The sequence below is a fragment of the Cyprinus carpio genome, chromosome B11 (genome assembly GCF_018340385.1).
Source record: "Cyprinus carpio isolate SPL01 chromosome B11, ASM1834038v1, whole genome shotgun sequence".
In the NCBI taxonomy this organism is placed as follows: Eukaryota; Metazoa; Chordata; class Actinopteri; order Cypriniformes; family Cyprinidae; genus Cyprinus; species Cyprinus carpio.
Genome location: NC_056607.1, coordinates 22334164 through 22353210, shown reverse-complemented (window position 1 = coordinate 22353210; position 19047 = coordinate 22334164). Strand labels below are relative to the sequence as shown.

The window sequence follows — 19047 nt, the reverse complement described above, 5'->3', positions numbered from 1 at the left end:
AGTTTTCAGCAATGTGCATGCAGCCTGTATGTATAACTCTTAAAATCTCAAAAAAAAATGATTCATGACCCTTTTAAGCATTAAATGATGAGTGAATTTCTTCCGTGAGCCTTAATTAATACACACCCACACAAGTGATGCATTTCAGACTTTTATTTGCTTTACTCTTTAATCATGTTTTAATACATTTTTTAAAAAAGGGAACAGTTAGACGATTCCTAGCACCGGTCCATTTTAATATTTTCAAAAGCTGGGAAAATAAAACAATTGATTATATCTTGAACATTTGCACTGGTTTATTCTCAACTGAGATGCTAAATCAAAAGCGTATCGTGCAAGTGCATTCACATAGTAAAGCACAGCATGTTTAAGGCAACTGTGATTACGTACATTAAAAGGCTGCTTATTTACAACACAAACATCTGACTACTTCCCAATATAAACTCATGCATTTTAGAAGCATTAAAACTAGTGCTTACATCAATGCATTGCCAGTCTATAAGTATGCTACTATAAGAATAATCTTTGATTTATTAAATGCATGCTCTCTGAGAACATTTCCTTGGATGTATAGCATGCAAACGTCTAGGAATGATCCGTTCGGAATGAAAATAATGGAACAAATCAAGTTGAGGGCGCAAAAATAGAGCATTTTTATAAATACACAAAAGTTATTATTAACACAATGCTTGATGTTTATGCTTACTGTAACAAGAACCCAGAAGTACTGCAGGAGCTTCTTAACAAATCTAGTATTTTTCATACTGTGGTCAGATCTACAGAAGACTATAAGGCTACGCACATCAAGTGGAATGAATCTGGGAGAAATGTCAGTCGAGGTCAAAGGTGCAATGAACTAAAAAAAAAAAAGGAACAAAATGTTAAAATGCACTGCTGCAGATTGATTTTTGGTAGCGATCAACTGAAAATGATACATGAACAGCTTCTGTGCCGCATCAACTCTGCTAATCATGTCCTTTGGAACAGCACACATCCTGCTTGGACAGGAAGTGCAGTTTAGCGTTTGGAGAGCTGCTCGGAAAGCCAGTCTAATCCCTCGTATAAACCCGTCCCTTGAGTCGCACAGGTCGCCTGGACATACCACTGATGAGAAGCACAGTATAAATATATTTTTACCAACAGATGGATACAGTATGCATTTAAATGAATGAAAATATATTTTTAAAATGTTATGAAAGAAGTCTCTTCTGCTCAACAAGGATGCATTAATTTCATTTAAAAAAAAAAAAATCGAAATATTGTTTAATATTATTAAAACTTAAAATAACTTCACTATTTGAATATCTGTTAAAATGTAATTTATTCCTGTGATCAAAGCTGTATTTTCAGCATCATTACTCCAGTCTTCAGTGTCACATGATCTTCAGAAATATTCTAATATGATGATTTGTAGCTCAGAAAACAATTGTTGTTATTATAAATGTTAAAAAGTAATCAATTTATGTGGAAACTGTGAAATGCTACTAACTATTCACAAGAATAGAAATGAATTTAATTCAGCAAGGACACATTAAATTGTTCAGAAGTGGAAGTAAAAACATTTCTAATGTTACAAAAGATTTGTTTCAAATAAATGCTGTTCCTTTGAACTTTCTATTCATCAAAAAAACAAAAAACTAATAAATCAGCAAAAACTGTTCTCAACAATAAAAATATTAAAAACACCCATTATTATTAATAGAACACCAATAATAACTAATAATTGAGAAGTAAATCAGCATATTAGAATGATTTCTGAAGATCATGTGACACTGAAGACTGAAGTAATGATTCTGAAAATTCAGCTGATCAACGAAATAAATTAAATTTTAACATATATTCACATAGAAAACAGCTATTTTAAATTGTAATAATATTTCACAATATTGCTGTTTTTATTATATTTTTGATCACATAAATGCAGCCTTGGTGAGCATAATGTTCCAAAACATTTTTAAAAATTGTCTTTATTCCAAATGTTTGACCAGTGGTGCACATACTGACCAAAATATGATTAATTTCAGGTCTATAGGGCTGTCAAAATGGCTGAAGAACCAAATTCGAATTTTTTACTTATTCTGAATTATATTCGAATTTAAGATGCATAATTTCAGTTAGGGTGAAGAAAAGCTTTTTTGCTTCTCTCCTGAGGCCACAAGAGGGCGCATCGAGCAAAAAATATTACTAATGCTTTGAATAAACGTGCATAAGAATACATGACTGTGAAAAAAGTGCATAATATTTAAAATAATGTTTATAAGTTGTCAATTATAGTTAAGTTGCTTAAACAACTGTAAACAAAACAGCATCATGTATGCATGCATAGTTTAATACAAAGGCCGGGAAGCCAATCACACCGAGTACATTTTTCATTTAAAGGGATAGTTCACCCAAAAATCAAAATTATGTCATTAATGACTCACCCTCATGTCGTTCCAAACCCGTGAGACCTCCGTTCATCTTCAGAACACAGTTTAAGATATTTTAGATTTAGTCCGAGAGCTTTCTGTCCCTCCATTGAGAATGTATGTACGGTATACTGTCCACGTCCAAAAGGGTAATAAATACATCTTCAAAGTAGTCCATGTGACATCAGAGGGTCCGTTAGAATTTTTTGAAGCATCGAAAATACATTTTGGTCCAAGAATATCAAAAACTACTACTTTATTCAGCATTGACTTCTCTCCCGGGTCTGTTATGAGCGCGCCGTTCACAGCACATCCGGTTCGCGAACGAATCACTCGATGTAACCGGATCTTCTTGAACCAGTTCACCAAATCGAACTGAATCGTTTGAAACGGTTCGCGTCAACAATAAGCATTAATCCACCAATGACTTAAGCTGTTAACTTTTTTAACATGGCTGACACTCCCTCTGAGTTCAAATAAACCAATATCCCGGAGTAATTCATTTACTCAAACAGTACACTGACTGAACCGAGCCAGATACGAACGAAACATTGACTCGTTCTCGAGTCAAGAACCGGTTGCATCGGTTTTCGGATCACCGGTAGTGATGGGAAGTTCTGTTCTTCTCCACGAACCGGTTCTTTCGGACAGTTTGATTCAATAAAACCGGTTGCCGAAAACGGTTCACCCAGTTCTTTTGCACTCGACGTAATGACTTCATTGGCGATGATTGCCCTTGATTGAAGCCTTCGGTTTACCCGCGCTCATAACATTAGCACAGAATCAGTTCAGAATCAATCACCAAAAGAACCAGTTCAGTTCAGACGCGCTGTGTGTCAGTCTGAATCACGCATGCGCAGTATCATCAGCTCCTCGGTTCTCGAACCGGACGCGTCCGACAGAAACGGTTCTTGACTCGAGAACGAGTCAATGTTTCGTTCGTTATCTGGCTCGGTTCAGTCAGTGTACTGTTTGAGTAAAATGAATTTTACTCCGGGATATTGGTTTATTTGAACTCAGAGGGAGTGTCAGCCATGTTAAAAAAGTTAACAGCTTAAGTCATTTGTGGATTAATGCTTATTGTTGACGCGAACCGTTTCAAACGATTCAGTTCGATTTGGTGAACTGGTTCAAGAAGATCCGGTTACATCGAGTGATTCGTTCGCGAACCGGATGTGCTGTGAACGCGCTCATAACAGACCCGGGAGAGAAGTCAATGCTGAATAAAGTCGTAGTTTTTGATATTCTTGGACCAAAATGTATTTTCGATGCTTCAAAAAATTCCAACGGACCCTCTGATGTCACATGGACTACTTTGAAGATGTTTTTATTACCTTTCTGGACGTGGACAGTATACCGTACATACATTCTCAATGGAGGGACAGAAAGCTCTCGGACTAAATCTAAAATATCTTATACTGTGTTCTGAAGATGAACGGAGGTCTCACGGGTTTGAAACGACATGAGGGTGAGTCATTAATGACAGAATTTTGATTTTTGGGTGAACTATCCCTTTAAAAACATGAGATGCAGTGGGATGGGGAAAAACCTACCATAAAGTCTCGAGATATGTTTTTAAAAAGTTGAACTTACATAAATTTCACATGGCTTTCTAAACATGCGGCTCTCTTGTGCGAGACACGAGTGCTACGATGATAGAAGACGTCCCTCTAGAAAATGCACGAAATATGCGTTCTGTGTGAACGGCTTGGTTTCAGTTTTAATGTAAACAAGATCTTCTCCACATTGATGTTCTCTTTTAATGCAATATTTTAAATGAACATCACAGCAGCGCTGCATCTAGTGGCTCCAACTGGATAGGCTAATAAAAAAAATTATAATGCAATGACACTTACATTGTCATCGCATCTCATGCGCCACTGATAAAGGCCAAAGTATACTTCAGCTGTCCGCATTATGTCATTTTCACCATCAAGAGGGCTTGCTCACATGCACGAGGTCCCGAGCCGGGCCTTAAAGCAGCCTCCTTAACGCACACCTAAAATTCGAATGCATCATTTGCATTTGAATGTGGATTTTTATTTTAAATTCGACGAATATTCGAAATTCGAATTTTTTTTGACAGCCCTACAGGACTATGTACACTCTATGTATACGTTTTAATAACCAAAAACCAATATTACTATGTTTTTTTTTTAAATGGAGCTTATCATTATGCATAACTATTACAATATTGCACTTCAAGCATATAATTGCATCACTCACAGTTCTGCTCCTGAGTGCTTGCAGGCCGAGCTTGTCCGTCATCTCACTGATGGCCATGGCGTTCGGCAGATCTTGTTTATTTGCAAAAACCAGCAGAACGGCGTCTCTCAGTTCATCCTCCTGAAGCTGTTGCAGACAGAATATGAGCAGATATTTACGGCGTTTTGAAACCGAGCTACTTCACACAGACAACCGTGCACAATAAAAGAAGCATTTTGTTAGTATCCACTCATGTTGTAGCGCTCAGAGCAGGTGCACAGATAAAACCAGAGCCGTTTTAATCTCAGAAGAGCGTCTCCTCACCATCTTCTGAAGCTCTTCTGCTGCTTCCTGTGCTCGCTCACGATCGTTACTGTCCACGACAAAGATCAGACCCTGAAGGAACAGCACAACACGTCACATTCAGAGTGAAAAAAATATTAATAAGCACAAGTTCTACTCTTAAAGATTTCCATGACTCCTGCAGGTTTTTGGAAGGTTAATTTAAATAAAACTTTAAGACCTTACTAGACTGTGAAAACTACTTCTAATGCTACTACACTCAAATAAAAACACACCAAAAAAAAAAAAAAACACAAACAAAAAAAAAAAAAAAAAAAAAAAAAAAAACGCAAAATTATGCAAGTCTTGTTTTCTGTTTAACTGATCAAAATTTATGATTAAAACAAGAACAAACATCTGCCGATGGAGTCAGACAAATACACTTAATTCAAAGGAAATACAAGTTTTCAATTCAGATATTTGTTCTTGTTTTAATTATAAACTCAATTTTGTTTAATTTCCAAAAAAAAACAGACTTCATATCTTCATAAAAATAAATAAATAAAAACAAATTAAGATAAAAAAATAAAGATATTTGTATTGGAAAAGGTTTTGTTTGTTTGTTTTCTGAGTATGCAACATTTAATACCAAGATTAAAAAAATTTAAATTCTGTCATTTACTAGAAATAATTGCATCTACCCTGCTTCCTTACCACACTTATTATAAATATAACACTTAAAACATTCTTGATGATTCTTCATTTAATGACCGATTTAATTTTACAGCATGCAAACTATAATATCTGTTGCACAGAATAATAACATTTTTAGGCATTTAAATTAATAAAAATGAGGTTGTACTATCATGACACCGTTTGGTTTTGAGGCCAAAGACTGCCTCAAATTTCTTATTTTATATCACTGTCAGTGAGTTTCTACGACCTCGAGATCATCTCTAAACACTTCTTTTGCAATCGATTCAGGAAATAAAGAGCAAGCAAAAGTTAGATGCTCTCTTACGAGCTTACTGATAAAAAAACATTTCAGCAAGGAAAAGGAGAACTGCATGGACAGAAGAGAAACTTTTCTGTTCTCTAAATCAAACTCTAGTAAAGGCCGTTCCAGTTCAACTTAATCCTAATAGTAACACCAACATCCTCATACAAAGCACATCAACGGCACCCAGCCAAACTATAACTACACACCCGTAGTTGTTTTTCTAGCAGCTCACAAGGCTGGATGATCAAACTCAATCAGTTCGGCCGTGGCACAATGAGCATTTGATCCTGCAGGAATGCTGCGACTCCATTGTTGTTCGACTATCTCAGTCCTGTCGCGATGTGATGCATCTCTTTACCTGGGTGTTCTGGAAGTAGTGTCTCCAAAGAGGCCTGATCTTATCCTGACCACCCACATCCCACACGGTGAAGCAAATGTTCTTGTATTCCACCGTCTCCACGTTAAAACCTAACGGAAGCACACAGGGTTGGGTGCGAAATCATTTAAGACATGCAGATCTTTGCAGTTGTTCACATCAAGATGAGATTCATGTAATAAATCATTCACAAAACATGTCAAGTGCATGTACATCTCATGAAAATAAAAAAAATGATTCATTTTCTTAATGCAAAATTTTTTTTTGAAGGTAAATATTTGATTTTAAACTCAAAAATGAGATATAAATGTGTTTGTGAAAATATCTGTCCATTAAAAATATACGTAATACTATAACCTAAAATCTATAGAGTATCTGAATATTGTCATTTTAAGCATATATTATTCTCTCTTTGTTGAGATGTACATGATCTGTTATCTATGTGAGCCTACTTCTGCCACTGGATTAAAATAAAAAAAAAAAAACAATAAAAAAGGCAGATAATAAAAAACATAACAGAATTAAAAAAAAAAAAAATTATATATATATATCTCTATATATATATATTATATATATATATATATATATATATATATATATATATATATTGTTTTTTTTTTTTTTTTTTTTTTTAGGAGATATAATAATTTATGTTTCCAGAATTCTGGCTTTTATATTTATAAAGTTTATATTTTGCAATTCTAACTTTTTTCCTCAGAAGTCTGTTTATATCTCACAATTCTGTTTTTGTTTCCATCAATTAAAAATATAATTGAGACTTCTTGTTGCACAATGCAAACATTTTTCTCGCAATTCTGAGGAAAAAAATATAAAAATATTATTTTATATTAATTCTCAGAATTGCAAAATATATTAATACATGACCATTCGGAAATTTTTATCAATTCTGACTTTTTTTCCACCCAGAAATTTGTGTTTGCAACTCGCAAATTGGTATGTTTGTGCCACAAATTAAAAAAAAATTACAAATATATATCTCACAATTGCAAGAAAAAGACAAAGTGTCATAATTTTTTTTTTTTTTAATCACTTTAATCACAATTTTCCATAGTTATCTTATATTCCTTACCTATAGTTGGAATAGTTGTGACTATTTCTCCCAGTTTGAGTTTGTAGAGGATTGTGGTTTTCCCAGCTGCATCCAGACCAACTGAAGAAGAACATCAGACACACTGGAAAACTGGAGTTTATAACAACAAAAAACTCTCTACAATGACAAGCGACTGCTTTACTGACTTACCAACTCATGTTAACATTTATAGATCATAACAGCATTCATACATGACTTGCATAAAAAGAGCTTTAAAAACATAATTTTATGTAAAATGACAACAAAATAGCCATTTAACTCACAAAAACAAACAACTTCCAACTCACCCATGAGAATTCTCATCTGCTTTTTCCCAAACAAGCGAGAAAAGACGCTTGAAATGGTCAAACCCATGTTAAAAGCGGCTCAAAAAAAAAACAAGAACAAGTGTAAAAGTCAAGCTTATTATTATTCTTCGAGGAGTTAAACTGAGAGTTAGCGCTTTAGCACAGCAGCCCTCGGTTCTTGAGATCAACCTCCGTTAAATATCGACCAGCTCGAGCTCCAGCTCACATCAGCAGGGTCGCAATCACTCTTTCTTCTCTTTTCTTTCCCTCTTTCTTCTCTCTGTCCTGCTGGAAGTGAGTTCTGTCCGACAGTTTGAGCGCGACTGCTTCTGGACCACGTCACACTTCTGCTCCAACGCGGACGAAATGACGTCAGCGGTGCCACATCACGAAACATGACGAAGAGCCGACAACTTCAAAAACATCACCTTCTTCATTATTCACTTATAAGTGTGAGCTTTTGAGATGAAAATATTTATACAGACTGAAACGTAAGCATATATGAACGAAATATTGCATATATGTTGAACTTGATTTTTTTGTTGTTGTAGGCTACTGTGTTTTGTTTTTCTTTACTTTTCTTCTTTTTTGAACATTATTTAACTTAAAACACCTATGATTCATTTAAAAAATAATAATATTATTAATTAGGCTACTATGTTTAAGTTCTGTTTCATCAATGTTATTTTAAAATGAATTTATTTATTTCAGGCATTAGGTTGCCTTGGTTGTAACTGTAAAGTCACTTTAGATAAACAACTAGCCTATATAAATTAAAAAATATATATATTTAGCAAATTTCTCAAAAATGTAATCCATTTTTTAAATATGATTAGTTATTGAAAATGAAACATAAACATATTACTACAATAAGAATATGTTTTTTAAATGAATGCAAATAAATGACTTTACATTCTGATTCAGCAATTCTGTTATTTATTAATCTGCTACATCTATCTATCTATCTATCTATCTATCTATCTATCTATCGTTCTATCTATCGTTCTTTCTATCTATCTATCTATCTATCGTTCTATCTATCTATCATTTTATCTATCATTTTATCTATCATTTTATCTATCTGTCATGTACCATAATTGTGCAAAACACTATTTCTCATGCATTGTTCTATTCTGTAATATTTATTTATTAAATGACACATAAGCACACTAATGTAAATAAACATGCATCATTTATTGGAGATATTTGAAAGGCACCGATACATATATTTCAGGCAGACATCAGTTTGTTCAGTTTGTTATAAATAAAACGTGACATATAACAGCATGTCTTTTATAGCATTAAATTAACAGGACATTAAATACAGTAATAGATAAATAAAATAATAGTACACAGTACAGTAGTAGTGCATAATTTATAAATTCACAGACAATCTGGTGAATTTAAAAAGGCACATAATGAAGGCAAACGTACATCTGAGACAAAAATAGGCCTAGACTATAGACTACATTCAGTTCTGATTTAGTGTCCTTTCTTCACGTAGTTTGAACGCTGCAGTGTTTTATCGTCTGGACAGTTGATCTGAGAGCCAGTCCAGTCCTTCATATAAACCTGACCCTTGAACCGCACATGTGGCCTGAACAAACCACTGAGAGAGAGAGAGAGAGAGACAGGTTTATTTCACTGAAACACACTGACGTCACGCCTCACGTGTCAAACAGAGTGTGTGTGTTCACCTGTCGTCCTCTCAGTGTGTGTAAACCCAGTCTGTCTGTCAGCTCGTGGACCGGCATGGCTTTGGGTAAATCCTGCTTGTTAGCAAGAACTAACAGAACCGCGTCTCTCATCTCGTCCTCCGCCAGCATCGCCTTTAGTTCCTCTGCTGCTGTTTCAATCCGGTCATGATCACTGCTGTCCACCACAAAGATCAGGCCCTGAATCACACAAACACACATTCTGTTCACTCCATCAAAATGGCATTTTCAAATATAATATAACTGCAAAATCATACTGCATACATTCGTGTTTGTATTAAACTCTTACCTCAGTGTACTGATAATAATATTTCCAAAGACCTCTGATTTTGGACTGACCGCCAACATCCCAAACAGCGAAGGAGATGTTTTTATATTCAACCGTTTCAACATTAAAACCTAAAGAGAAAATGTATTATATTCAATAAATCCATATAAGGCATTTAAACATGACAAACATCTAACAGCAACTAAAAATGTCTTACCAATAGTTGGAATAGTTGTGACAACTTCACCGAGTTTGAGTTTGTAGAGCACTGTTGTTTTCCCTGCTGCATCCAGACCAACTGAGAAGAAGTATTTACATTTATTCCACAATGAAAATATTCATATACAGGCTATATCAGATTATTCATATGCTAATTTTGCTTTATGGTCATTAAATTATTTAAGCACATAACAATAAAGTTGCATAAACAGTAGCCAAACTATAAGACGTTCGATTCAGAGTTTAGAGGGGGGAAAAAATGACTTACCCATAAGCAACTTAATCTGATTTTTCGGAAAGGGTCGAGAGAAAATCATAGTGAAATAGTTGCCCATGTTTGTAATAAGACAGAGCCGCTGTTGCTGAAGATAAACACCTTGAGTTAAAGGCTCCGACTGGTGATGGTGTGTGTTCAGTGTGTGTTTATATACACCTTATTTTTTTCAACGCGGAAGTAAGCCTATAGGTGAGACTTCCGATTCAATAGCCTCTACAGGTAAATAACGAGGAGAATAACGACGTGCAGCAGCCTAAACTATAAAACTGTTTGCACTACAAACCATTGTGTTCATAATTAACATAATACATTAAAATAATATGATGAGACAAACCAACTTTCAATATCAAGCAGCAAAACGAACTGTTTTGTGCAGCTAAAAATATAGAATGTACAAATGGCCGCGCCCCTTTCTACAACAAGAAAAAGGTGGATAGGGTTTGGTTTGGTTCTGTTTGTTTACTTTCGGTTTGATTGACAGCTCAACACCGCCACTCTCAGTTTTTCTCTCGCGGCAAATCCAACGCATTCGAAATGACGTCACCTACTGTATCACGTGTCTAAACAAACTTTTCTTTGTACAGTTTGAAGTTGGAAGTCTTTGATTTAATTTGAATACCATTGAACTGAACAAGTGTTTTGGAAATGTGAGCAGGGAGTACATAAACCGTGAAAATGTTTTGTTAAAAAAATAATCAAATAGCCTAAACTAGCAGCTGTGGTTGCCAGACATTTACCCTAAAACACTGTGATAATGTTAAAGCGTTTTGGTGGGGCGATTGTGTCATAAAAATATGTAAATATTCCAACCTATTTGAGGAGTTATACTTTTTACTGAAATATGTGCCTAAAATAACACATCAGATGCAGTGGACGACCATGAGATGACTTAAAGTTCATTATAATGGGCTCTTCACGCAACCATAAACAACAATAACACATGAACCAGTTTCACAGCAAACAAGACCAATCAGTGTAACACATATGACTATAAAATAATACTAAACATTAACCAAACAAGCCTAAAACTATCCAGTGTACATATACTCATAGCGACAATTGTCTTACAATATTTTACCGTAACATTTTCCATAAATTATAGTCTATGTTTTACCTTTAAAAAGCATTTGTACCATATTTTACAGTACACTTACATGTAATGTCTTTTATAATATAATTGTTGTCATAGGCCTATATGGTTACTTACAGTTTTTATTAACATGTTTTACTTTTGAAGATTGCATCAGCTAGAAACTTTAGCTAAATTACAAATTAATAGTTAGTATTTTCCAAAAATGTAATTCATTCTGCAAATATGATAAGTTATTGAAAGTGAAACATAAACGTAAGCTACTACATTTTTTGTATAAATTCATCATTTATTGGATCCATTTTTATTCATAAATTATACAAAACACAACATTATGACCATGTTCACAATCTGATTCAGCAAATCTTTTATTTATTTATGCATGCATTAAATATACATCTTACATCAATTTGTCTATTATAACTGTGCAAACATACTCTATTTCACATGCATTTTTCTATTCTGTTATACATACACACACACACACACACACACACACACACACACACACACATATACATATATATATATATATATATATATATATATATATATATATATATATATATATATATATATATATATATATTATATTATATTATATTATGTTTAAATGAGACATAAGCATACTAATGTTTAAAAATAAATACACCATTTATTGGAGATATTTGAATAGGTAAGATACACACACACACAAACACACACACACACAAACACATATCACACATATATGTATATATCTTCCAGGCAGACATGAGCTTATTCTTTCAAAGCACAAATACAACAAAACACATATTAAAATAAGTCTTTCAAAGTGTTTTTTCTTTCAGAGTTCATGGAACAATAATTAAAAAAAAAAAATAACTAAACATGTTTTCAGAAGTAACCTCACAATATAAAATGCACCGTTTTCATTTAATATTAATAAATAAAAATGCTTTTGAGATAATAAACAGCTGGAGGCTGTTACATTCAATCACAGTATGTATTAGTTTTAAAGTATCGGGCCACAAAAACCCCAAAAGTAAAGTTCCAGCATTATGGTTGTCTGGACAGTTGATCTGAGAGCCAGTCCAGTCCTTCATATAAACCTGACCCTTGAACCGCACATGTGGCCTGAACAAACCACTGAGAGAGAGAGAGAGAGAGAGAGAGAGAGAGAGAGAGACAGGTTTATTTCACTGAAACACACTGACGTCACGCATCACGTGTCAAACAGAGTGTGTGTGTCACCTGTCGTCCTCTCAGTGCGTGTAAACCCAGTCTGTCTGTCAGCTCGTGCACCGGCATGGCTTTGGGTAAATCCTGCTTGTTAGCAAGAACTAACAGAACTGCGTCTCTCATCTCGTCCTCCGCCAGCATCGCCTTCAGTTCCTCTGCTGCTGTTTCAATCCGGTCATGATCACTGCTGTCCACCACAAAGATCAGGCCCTGAATCACACAAACACACATTCTGTTCACTCCATCAAAATGGCATTTTCAAATATAACATAACTGCAAAATCATACAGTCGTGTTTATATTCAATTCTTACCTCAGTGTCCTGATAATAATGTTTCCAGAGATCTCTGATTTTGGACTGACCCCCAGCATCCCACACAGTGAAGGAGATGTTTTTATAATCAACTTTTTCAACATTAAAATCTAAAGAGAAAATTATAATATTCAATAAAGCAGACAATAAATCCATTAGCAGTTAAACATGACTAAAACTAAAAATGTCTTACCAATAGTTGGAATAGTTGTAACAACTTCGCCAAGTTTGAGTTTGTAGAGCACTGTTGTTTTCCCTGCTGCATCCAGACCAACTGGAAAATAATAATTTCCATTTATTCCACAATGAAAATATTAATATACAGGCTATATCAGATTATTCATATGCTAATTTTGATTTATGGGCATAAAAATTATGTAACAATTTAAGCACATAATAACAATAATGTTGCATAAACAGTAGCCAAACTATAAGACGTTTAATTCCAAAGTTTAGAGGGAAAAAAATGACTTACCCATAAGCAACGTAATCTGCTTTTTCGGAAAGAGACGAGAGAAAATCAGAGAGTAATAGCTCCCCATGTTTGTAATAAGACAGAGCCGCTGTTGCTGAAGATAAACACCTTGAGTTAAAGGCTCAGACTGGTGATGGTGTGTGTTCAGTGTGTTTTACCTTATTCTTCAACGCGGAAGTAATCCTATAGGTGAGACTTCCGATTCAATAGCCTCTACAGGTAAATAACGAGGAGAATAACGACGTGCAGCAGCCTAAACGATAAAACTGTTTGCACTACAAACCACTGTGTTCATAATTAAGATAATACATTAAAATAATATGATGCGACACACCAACTTTCAATATCAAGCAGCAAAACGAACTGTTTTGTTCAGCTAAAAATATATAATGTACAAATGGCCGCGCCCATTTCTACGACAAGAAAAAGGTGGATAGGTTTTTTTGTTGTGTGTTTACTTTCGGTTTGATTGACAGCTCAACACCGCCACTCTCAGTTTCCCTCGCGGCAAATCCAACGCGTTCGAAATGACGTCAAAAATCATTGGGATATTAAGTAAAGATCATGTTCCATGAAGATATTTAGTAAATTTCCTACCGTAAATATATCAAAACTTAATTTCTTATTAGTAATATGGATTGCTAAAGATTTCATTTGGACAACTTTAAAGGCTCAACTTATAACTTTTATTGTCATCTTTTTAAAAACGTCAAAAATTTCGAGTAACACTTGCATAAATGTTTGGTTTTAGATTAGAAAAACTGTATAATGATCATTTTTACCACAGTGAAACATACTGTAAAATGGTCATTTTCCATGAATGAATTATTTAATGCATAACAATGTTTAAAATAAACATAAAACATGAAATAAATTATAATTTTGTAAATAAATAAAAATTTTATTTCAAAGACATATTGTAATCAGACATGTACGGTCTATTAAAAAGTTTATATAAATATATATAAAGAGTAACAATATTATATTATTACTATTATTATTAGGGTCTATTAAAAAGTTTATATAAAAAAATATAAATAAAATTTAACCGGAAGTACTGAGATAGAATTATACATGAAGATGTAGAAGAATATTATTCCATAAATATTTCAAAATAAAGTTGGAGATAATATATACATTCAGTTCTGATTTAGTGTCCATTCTTCAAGTAGTCTGAACGCTGCAGTGTTTTATCGTCTGGACAGTTGATCTGAGAGCCAGTCCAGTCCTTCATATAAACCTGACCCTTGAACCGCACATGTGGCCTGAACAAACCACTGAGAGAGAGAGAGAGAGAGAGAGAGAGAGAGAGAGGTTTATTTCACTGAAACACACTGACGTCACGCATCACGTGTCAAACAGAGTGTGTGTGTCACCTGTCGTCCTCTCAGTGCGTGTAAACCCAGTCTGTCTGTCAGCTCGTGGACCGGCATGGCTTTGGGTAAATCCTGCTTGTTAGCAAGAACTAACAGAACCGCGTCTCTCATCTCGTCCTCCGCCAGCATCGCCTTCAGTTCCTCTGCTGCTGTTTCAATCCGGTCATGATCACTGCTGTCCACCACAAAGATCAGGCCCTGAATCACACAAAATGCCTCTTTAAGACCATATTTATTATGCCTATAATAAAACCAGACTCAGGCGCTTATTTAAAACTCTGTTACCTGGGTGTTGTGATAGTAATGTCTCCAGAGGCCTCGAATCAAACTCTGACTACCAACATCCCAAACCGTGAAGGAGATGTTTTTATATTCAACTGTCTCCACATTAAAACCTACAGATGGCAGAATTATGAGCATTTCGACATGGCATGATAAATTTATCATGATTTTGATAAATTGCAAATTGCTTTGAGTTTCTTACCAATAGTTGGAATAGTTGTGACAACTTCACCGAGTTTGAGTTTGTAGAGCACTGTTGTTTTCCCTGCTGCATCCAGACCAACTTGGAAAATAATAATTTCCATTTATTCCACAATGAATATACAAGATAACTGAAATATTGTTCAGTTGTAGGCCTATTAAATTTCACATATCAGTTAGGCCTAATTAATATGCATAGTAATATTTAATTAAATATATATATATATATATATATATATATATTATATATATATATATATATACATTTTCTCACCCATAAGCAACCTAATTTCTTTCTTCTTCACGAGACGAGAGAATAGGTTGGAGAAAAAGATGCCCATGTTCTGATAAACAAACCTTAGCTTTATTTAGTGACAATTAATGACTGCTGTTAAAGGCTCAGATTAATAATGATGTGTGTTCAGTGGGCGTGTTTATATAGGCCTAAATTTTACTTTCGGTTTGATTGACAGCTCAACACCGCCACTCTCAGTTTTTCTCTCGCGGCAAATCCAACGCGTTCGAAATGACGTCACCTACTGTATCACGTGTCCAAACCACCTTTTTACAGTTTACGTTTTAAATGAAGTTTATTAGTTGTCTAACGCTTAAAATCTATTGGCTGAATAAATCGAGGATCATGCTCAGTGTGTTTTTTAGGCTTTCTGAAGTTTAATTTCACATTATAGCCTATGCTGAAGGGGGTTTACAACAAACAAATGCTGTTAATTATTTAAAATTATAGCTTAATTATTTATTTGTTTTAGGATTTGGGATATTCTATTGTGGAAATGTCACTCATAAAATACACATGAATAATATTTTTAATACTGTCTCATGTGTCACCTAAAGCGCTTAACTCGTACAGCCTTTTTGACATCAAAACTAATAACTTTTTGTTTATTTGACTTTGATTTAGACACGTGGTACAGCAGCTGACGTCATTTCGAACGCGTTGGATTTGCAGCGAGAGAAACGGAGCGCGTGTGCTGTTGAGCTGTCAATCAAACCGAAAGTAAACACGCCTATATAACCCCGCACACAATCACAGCTTCATCACACACACACACACTCAGCCCGAGCCTCATCCTCCGGATCCTTTATTTCCACTAAACACAGCAGACTTTTACCTATGGGCGTCTTCTTCTCTAACCTTTTCTCGCGTCTCTTCGAGAAAAAAGAGATGAGGTTGCTTATGGGTGAGTGACTACACGTTTTACTGTACTGTTATTATTTGATTCTTAATCAGTGTTTTGAGAAAATAGTTCTAGTGCATAGCTCTAATGCAAATAAAATAAAATAGCTGTAGTGCAAATAGATGCATGTTAGGCATAAACAACTATAAAATATTACCATTATGAATCTGCTACATATTCATTGTGGAATAAATGTAAATACTTCTTCTCCAGTTGGTCTGGATGCAGCAGGGAAAACAACAGTGCTCTACAAACTCAAACTCGGTGAAGTTGTCACAACCATTCCAACTCTAGGTAAGAAATTCAGATGTGTTTGTAATATTTAAAGGGATAGTTCTCCCAAAAAAGGAAAATTCTGTCATTCACTCACATTCAAAGTGTTCCAAACCTGTATGCATTTTTTTATTCTACTGAACATAAAAGGAGATATTTTGAAGAATGTTGGTAACCAAACTACTGCTGGTAGCCATTGACTTTTTCAATACTATGGAGGTCAATGGCTACCGTCAACTGTAGCCAAACTGAAGTACTTCAACATATGGGCTGCTTGAATAGTGTCTGATAATGACTGACTGATTCTCTCTAGGTTTTAACGTGGAGACGGTTGAATATAGAAACATCTCCTTCACCGTGTGGGACGTCGGTGGTCAGGACGTTATCAGACGCCTCTGGAGACATTACTATCAGAACACTAAGGTATGATTTGTTACAAACGTATGTGTTCAGTATCTATTATTTTAACATTTCAATTCTAATCAGCTATTTGTATGAACTGTATTGAGTGTAAGTGTGTGTTTGTGTGATTCAGGGCCTGATCTTTGTGGTGGACAGCAGTGATCATGACCGGATTGAAACAGCAGCAGAGGAACTAAAGGCGATGCTGGCGGAGGACGAGATGAGAGACGCGGTTCTGTTAGTTCTTGCTAACAAGCAGGATTTACCCAAAGCCATGCCGGTCCACGAGCTGACAGACAGACTGGGTTTACACACACTGAGAGGACGACAGGTGACACACACACTCTGTTTGACACGTGATGCGTGACGTCAGTGTGTTTCAGTGAAATAAACCTGTCTCTCTCTCTCTCTCTCTCTCTCTCTCTCTCTCAGTGGTTTGTTCAGGCCACATGTGCGGTTCAAGGGTCAGGTTTATATGAAGGACTGGACTGGCTCTCAGATCAACTGTCCAGACGATAAAACACTGCAGCATTCAGACTACTTGAAGAAAGGACACTAAATCAGAACTGAATGTATATATTATCTCCAACTTTATTTTGAAATATTTATGGAATAATATTCTTCTACATCTTCATGTATAATTCTATCTCAGTACTTCCGGTTAAATTTTATATACATTTTTAATATATATTTATATATAACAATGTTCGGTCGGTTTTTGGTTCTAGTGTACGTGTCTGATTACAATATGTCTTTGAAATAATTTTTTTGTTTATTTACAAAATTATAATTTATTTCATGTTTTATGTTTATAAACACTGTTATGCATTAAATAACTCAAATGTAATTAATTTTTCATGGAAAATGACCATTTTACAGTAAGTTTCACTGTGGTAAAAATTATCATTATACAGTTTTTCTAATCTAAAACCATACATTTATGCAAGTGTTACTCGCAATTATTGACGTTTTTAAAAAGATGACAACAGAAGTTATATTTCTTTGATTAGAGTTTAAAGTTGAGCCTTTAAAGTTGTCCGAATGAAATCCTTAGCAATGCATATTACTAATAAGAAATTAAGTTTTGATATATTTACAGTAGGAAATTTACTAAATATCTTCATGGAACATGATCTTTACTTAATATCCTTATGATTTTTGGCATAAATGAAAAATCAATAATTTTGACCCATACAATGTATTTTTCTCCCATTTAAAATATAATAGAAATCACTTATGATTGTTTTACTGTGATAACAATATTTCAGTGTACAACCAAACATTTATTCCAAAAATAAAATAATTTTGAGTGCTTTCTACACTAGAATATTAAAATTAAATAGATACTAGAATGAAACAGAAACAGATTTATGCCCAACACAGCTCCGTTATTGACATTTATTTACACCTGGAAAAAAAATATACTTGTTCTTCATGATGGTAACAGAACAATGAAATACATTCTATTGAAAAGCTACTGTGCGTAATATGATAACAGGGAGAAAAACATTAGTGGTTAATGGTTTGATAGAAAAATATTGTTTATGCTGAAACATCTGAGTGTGGTTCGGTGTACACGGTTACTTGTTTTACAAAAATCTTACTTTTCCATTTATATCATTCTATAATAATCACCACGGCAACAAATAAAACATCCGGTACAGTAACTACCAATATAAACAAGCAGATCAAAAATACAGATGTTAGAAAATATCCATCGGTATAACAAACAGGCATCGTGTCAAAAGCTATTCGTTAGAATATACCTCTATAAAATTCAAGCATGTTAAAATAGGTTTGTTCTTCAAATATAAAACACCAATGGTTGCCCAACAACCAGTTTTCACAGGTTTGCACCATGTGCATGAAAGAACCTACATCCGTATTGCGTCCCATGATTCTCTGCTGTGACAAAACAGAACCAGCATCCTATATAATAAAGCATTCATATGGATTAGATAGCGTGACGGTCTTTGGTCGCTCACCGCTTTGTCTTTCAGGCTCAAGGCACCAACAGAAAGGTTGCATTTCCATCTTTAAATATCCAACATGCATTAACTTCATGGAATAT

At 34.5% G+C, this 19047-nt stretch overlaps 5 protein-coding genes across 6 annotated transcripts; 1 reads left to right on the top strand and 4 right to left on the bottom strand.

Moving 5' to 3' along the window:
* Nucleotides 1-138: 138 nt before the first annotated feature.
* On the bottom strand, nt 139-8053 carry arf4a (ADP-ribosylation factor 4a). Its single transcript, XM_042734625.1, has 6 exons — nt 7670-8053; nt 7362-7442; nt 6254-6363; nt 4938-5009; nt 4635-4760; nt 139-1104 (listed from the first exon to the last, which is right to left on the bottom strand). The coding sequence occupies exons 1-6, from the start codon at nt 7734-7736 to the stop codon at nt 1018-1020; spliced, it is 543 nt and encodes a 180-aa protein (XP_042590559.1). The 5' UTR covers nt 7737-8053; the 3' UTR covers nt 139-1017.
* An 805-nt stretch (nt 8054-8858) lies between these two features.
* On the bottom strand, nt 8859-10452 carry LOC122138947 (ADP-ribosylation factor 4-like). Its single transcript, XM_042734622.1, has 5 exons — nt 10140-10452; nt 9870-9950; nt 9674-9783; nt 9367-9564; nt 8859-9278 (listed from the first exon to the last, which is right to left on the bottom strand). Exons 1-5 carry the CDS (start codon nt 10204-10206, stop codon nt 9192-9194), a joined length of 543 nt encoding a protein of 180 aa, XP_042590556.1. The 5' UTR covers nt 10207-10452; the 3' UTR covers nt 8859-9191.
* A 1404-nt stretch (nt 10453-11856) lies between these two features.
* Nucleotides 11857-13641, bottom strand: LOC109058283 (ADP-ribosylation factor 1-like). Of its 2 annotated transcripts, XM_042734621.1 has the most exons (6): nt 13405-13641; nt 13247-13262; nt 12965-13045; nt 12772-12881; nt 12472-12669; nt 11857-12366 (listed from the first exon to the last, which is right to left on the bottom strand). In XM_042734621.1, exons 2-6 carry the CDS (start codon nt 13248-13250, stop codon nt 12277-12279), a joined length of 483 nt encoding a protein of 160 aa, XP_042590555.1. In that variant the 5' UTR covers nt 13251-13262; nt 13405-13641; the 3' UTR covers nt 11857-12276. The 2 variants fall into 2 exon arrangements, with proteins under 2 accessions (XP_042590555.1, XP_042590554.1); XM_042734620.1 differs by having other exon boundaries at nt 13247-13641.
* Nucleotides 13642-14299: 658 nt separating this feature from the next.
* On the bottom strand, nt 14300-15496 carry LOC109058289 (ADP-ribosylation factor 4-like). The gene is made up of 5 exons (XM_042734623.1): nt 15380-15496; nt 15107-15187; nt 14908-15017; nt 14623-14820; nt 14300-14523 (listed from the first exon to the last, which is right to left on the bottom strand). Exons 1-5 carry the CDS (start codon nt 15444-15446, stop codon nt 14437-14439), a joined length of 543 nt encoding a protein of 180 aa, XP_042590557.1. The 5' UTR covers nt 15447-15496; the 3' UTR covers nt 14300-14436.
* Nucleotides 15497-16147: 651 nt separating this feature from the next.
* arf4b (ADP-ribosylation factor 4b) lies at nt 16148-17724 on the top strand. Its single transcript, XM_019075502.2, has 5 exons — nt 16148-16304; nt 16515-16595; nt 16888-16997; nt 17110-17307; nt 17409-17724. The coding sequence occupies exons 1-5, from the start codon at nt 16238-16240 to the stop codon at nt 17493-17495; spliced, it is 543 nt and encodes a 180-aa protein (XP_018931047.2). The 5' UTR covers nt 16148-16237; the 3' UTR covers nt 17496-17724.
* Nucleotides 17725-19047: the final 1323 nt, after the last annotated feature.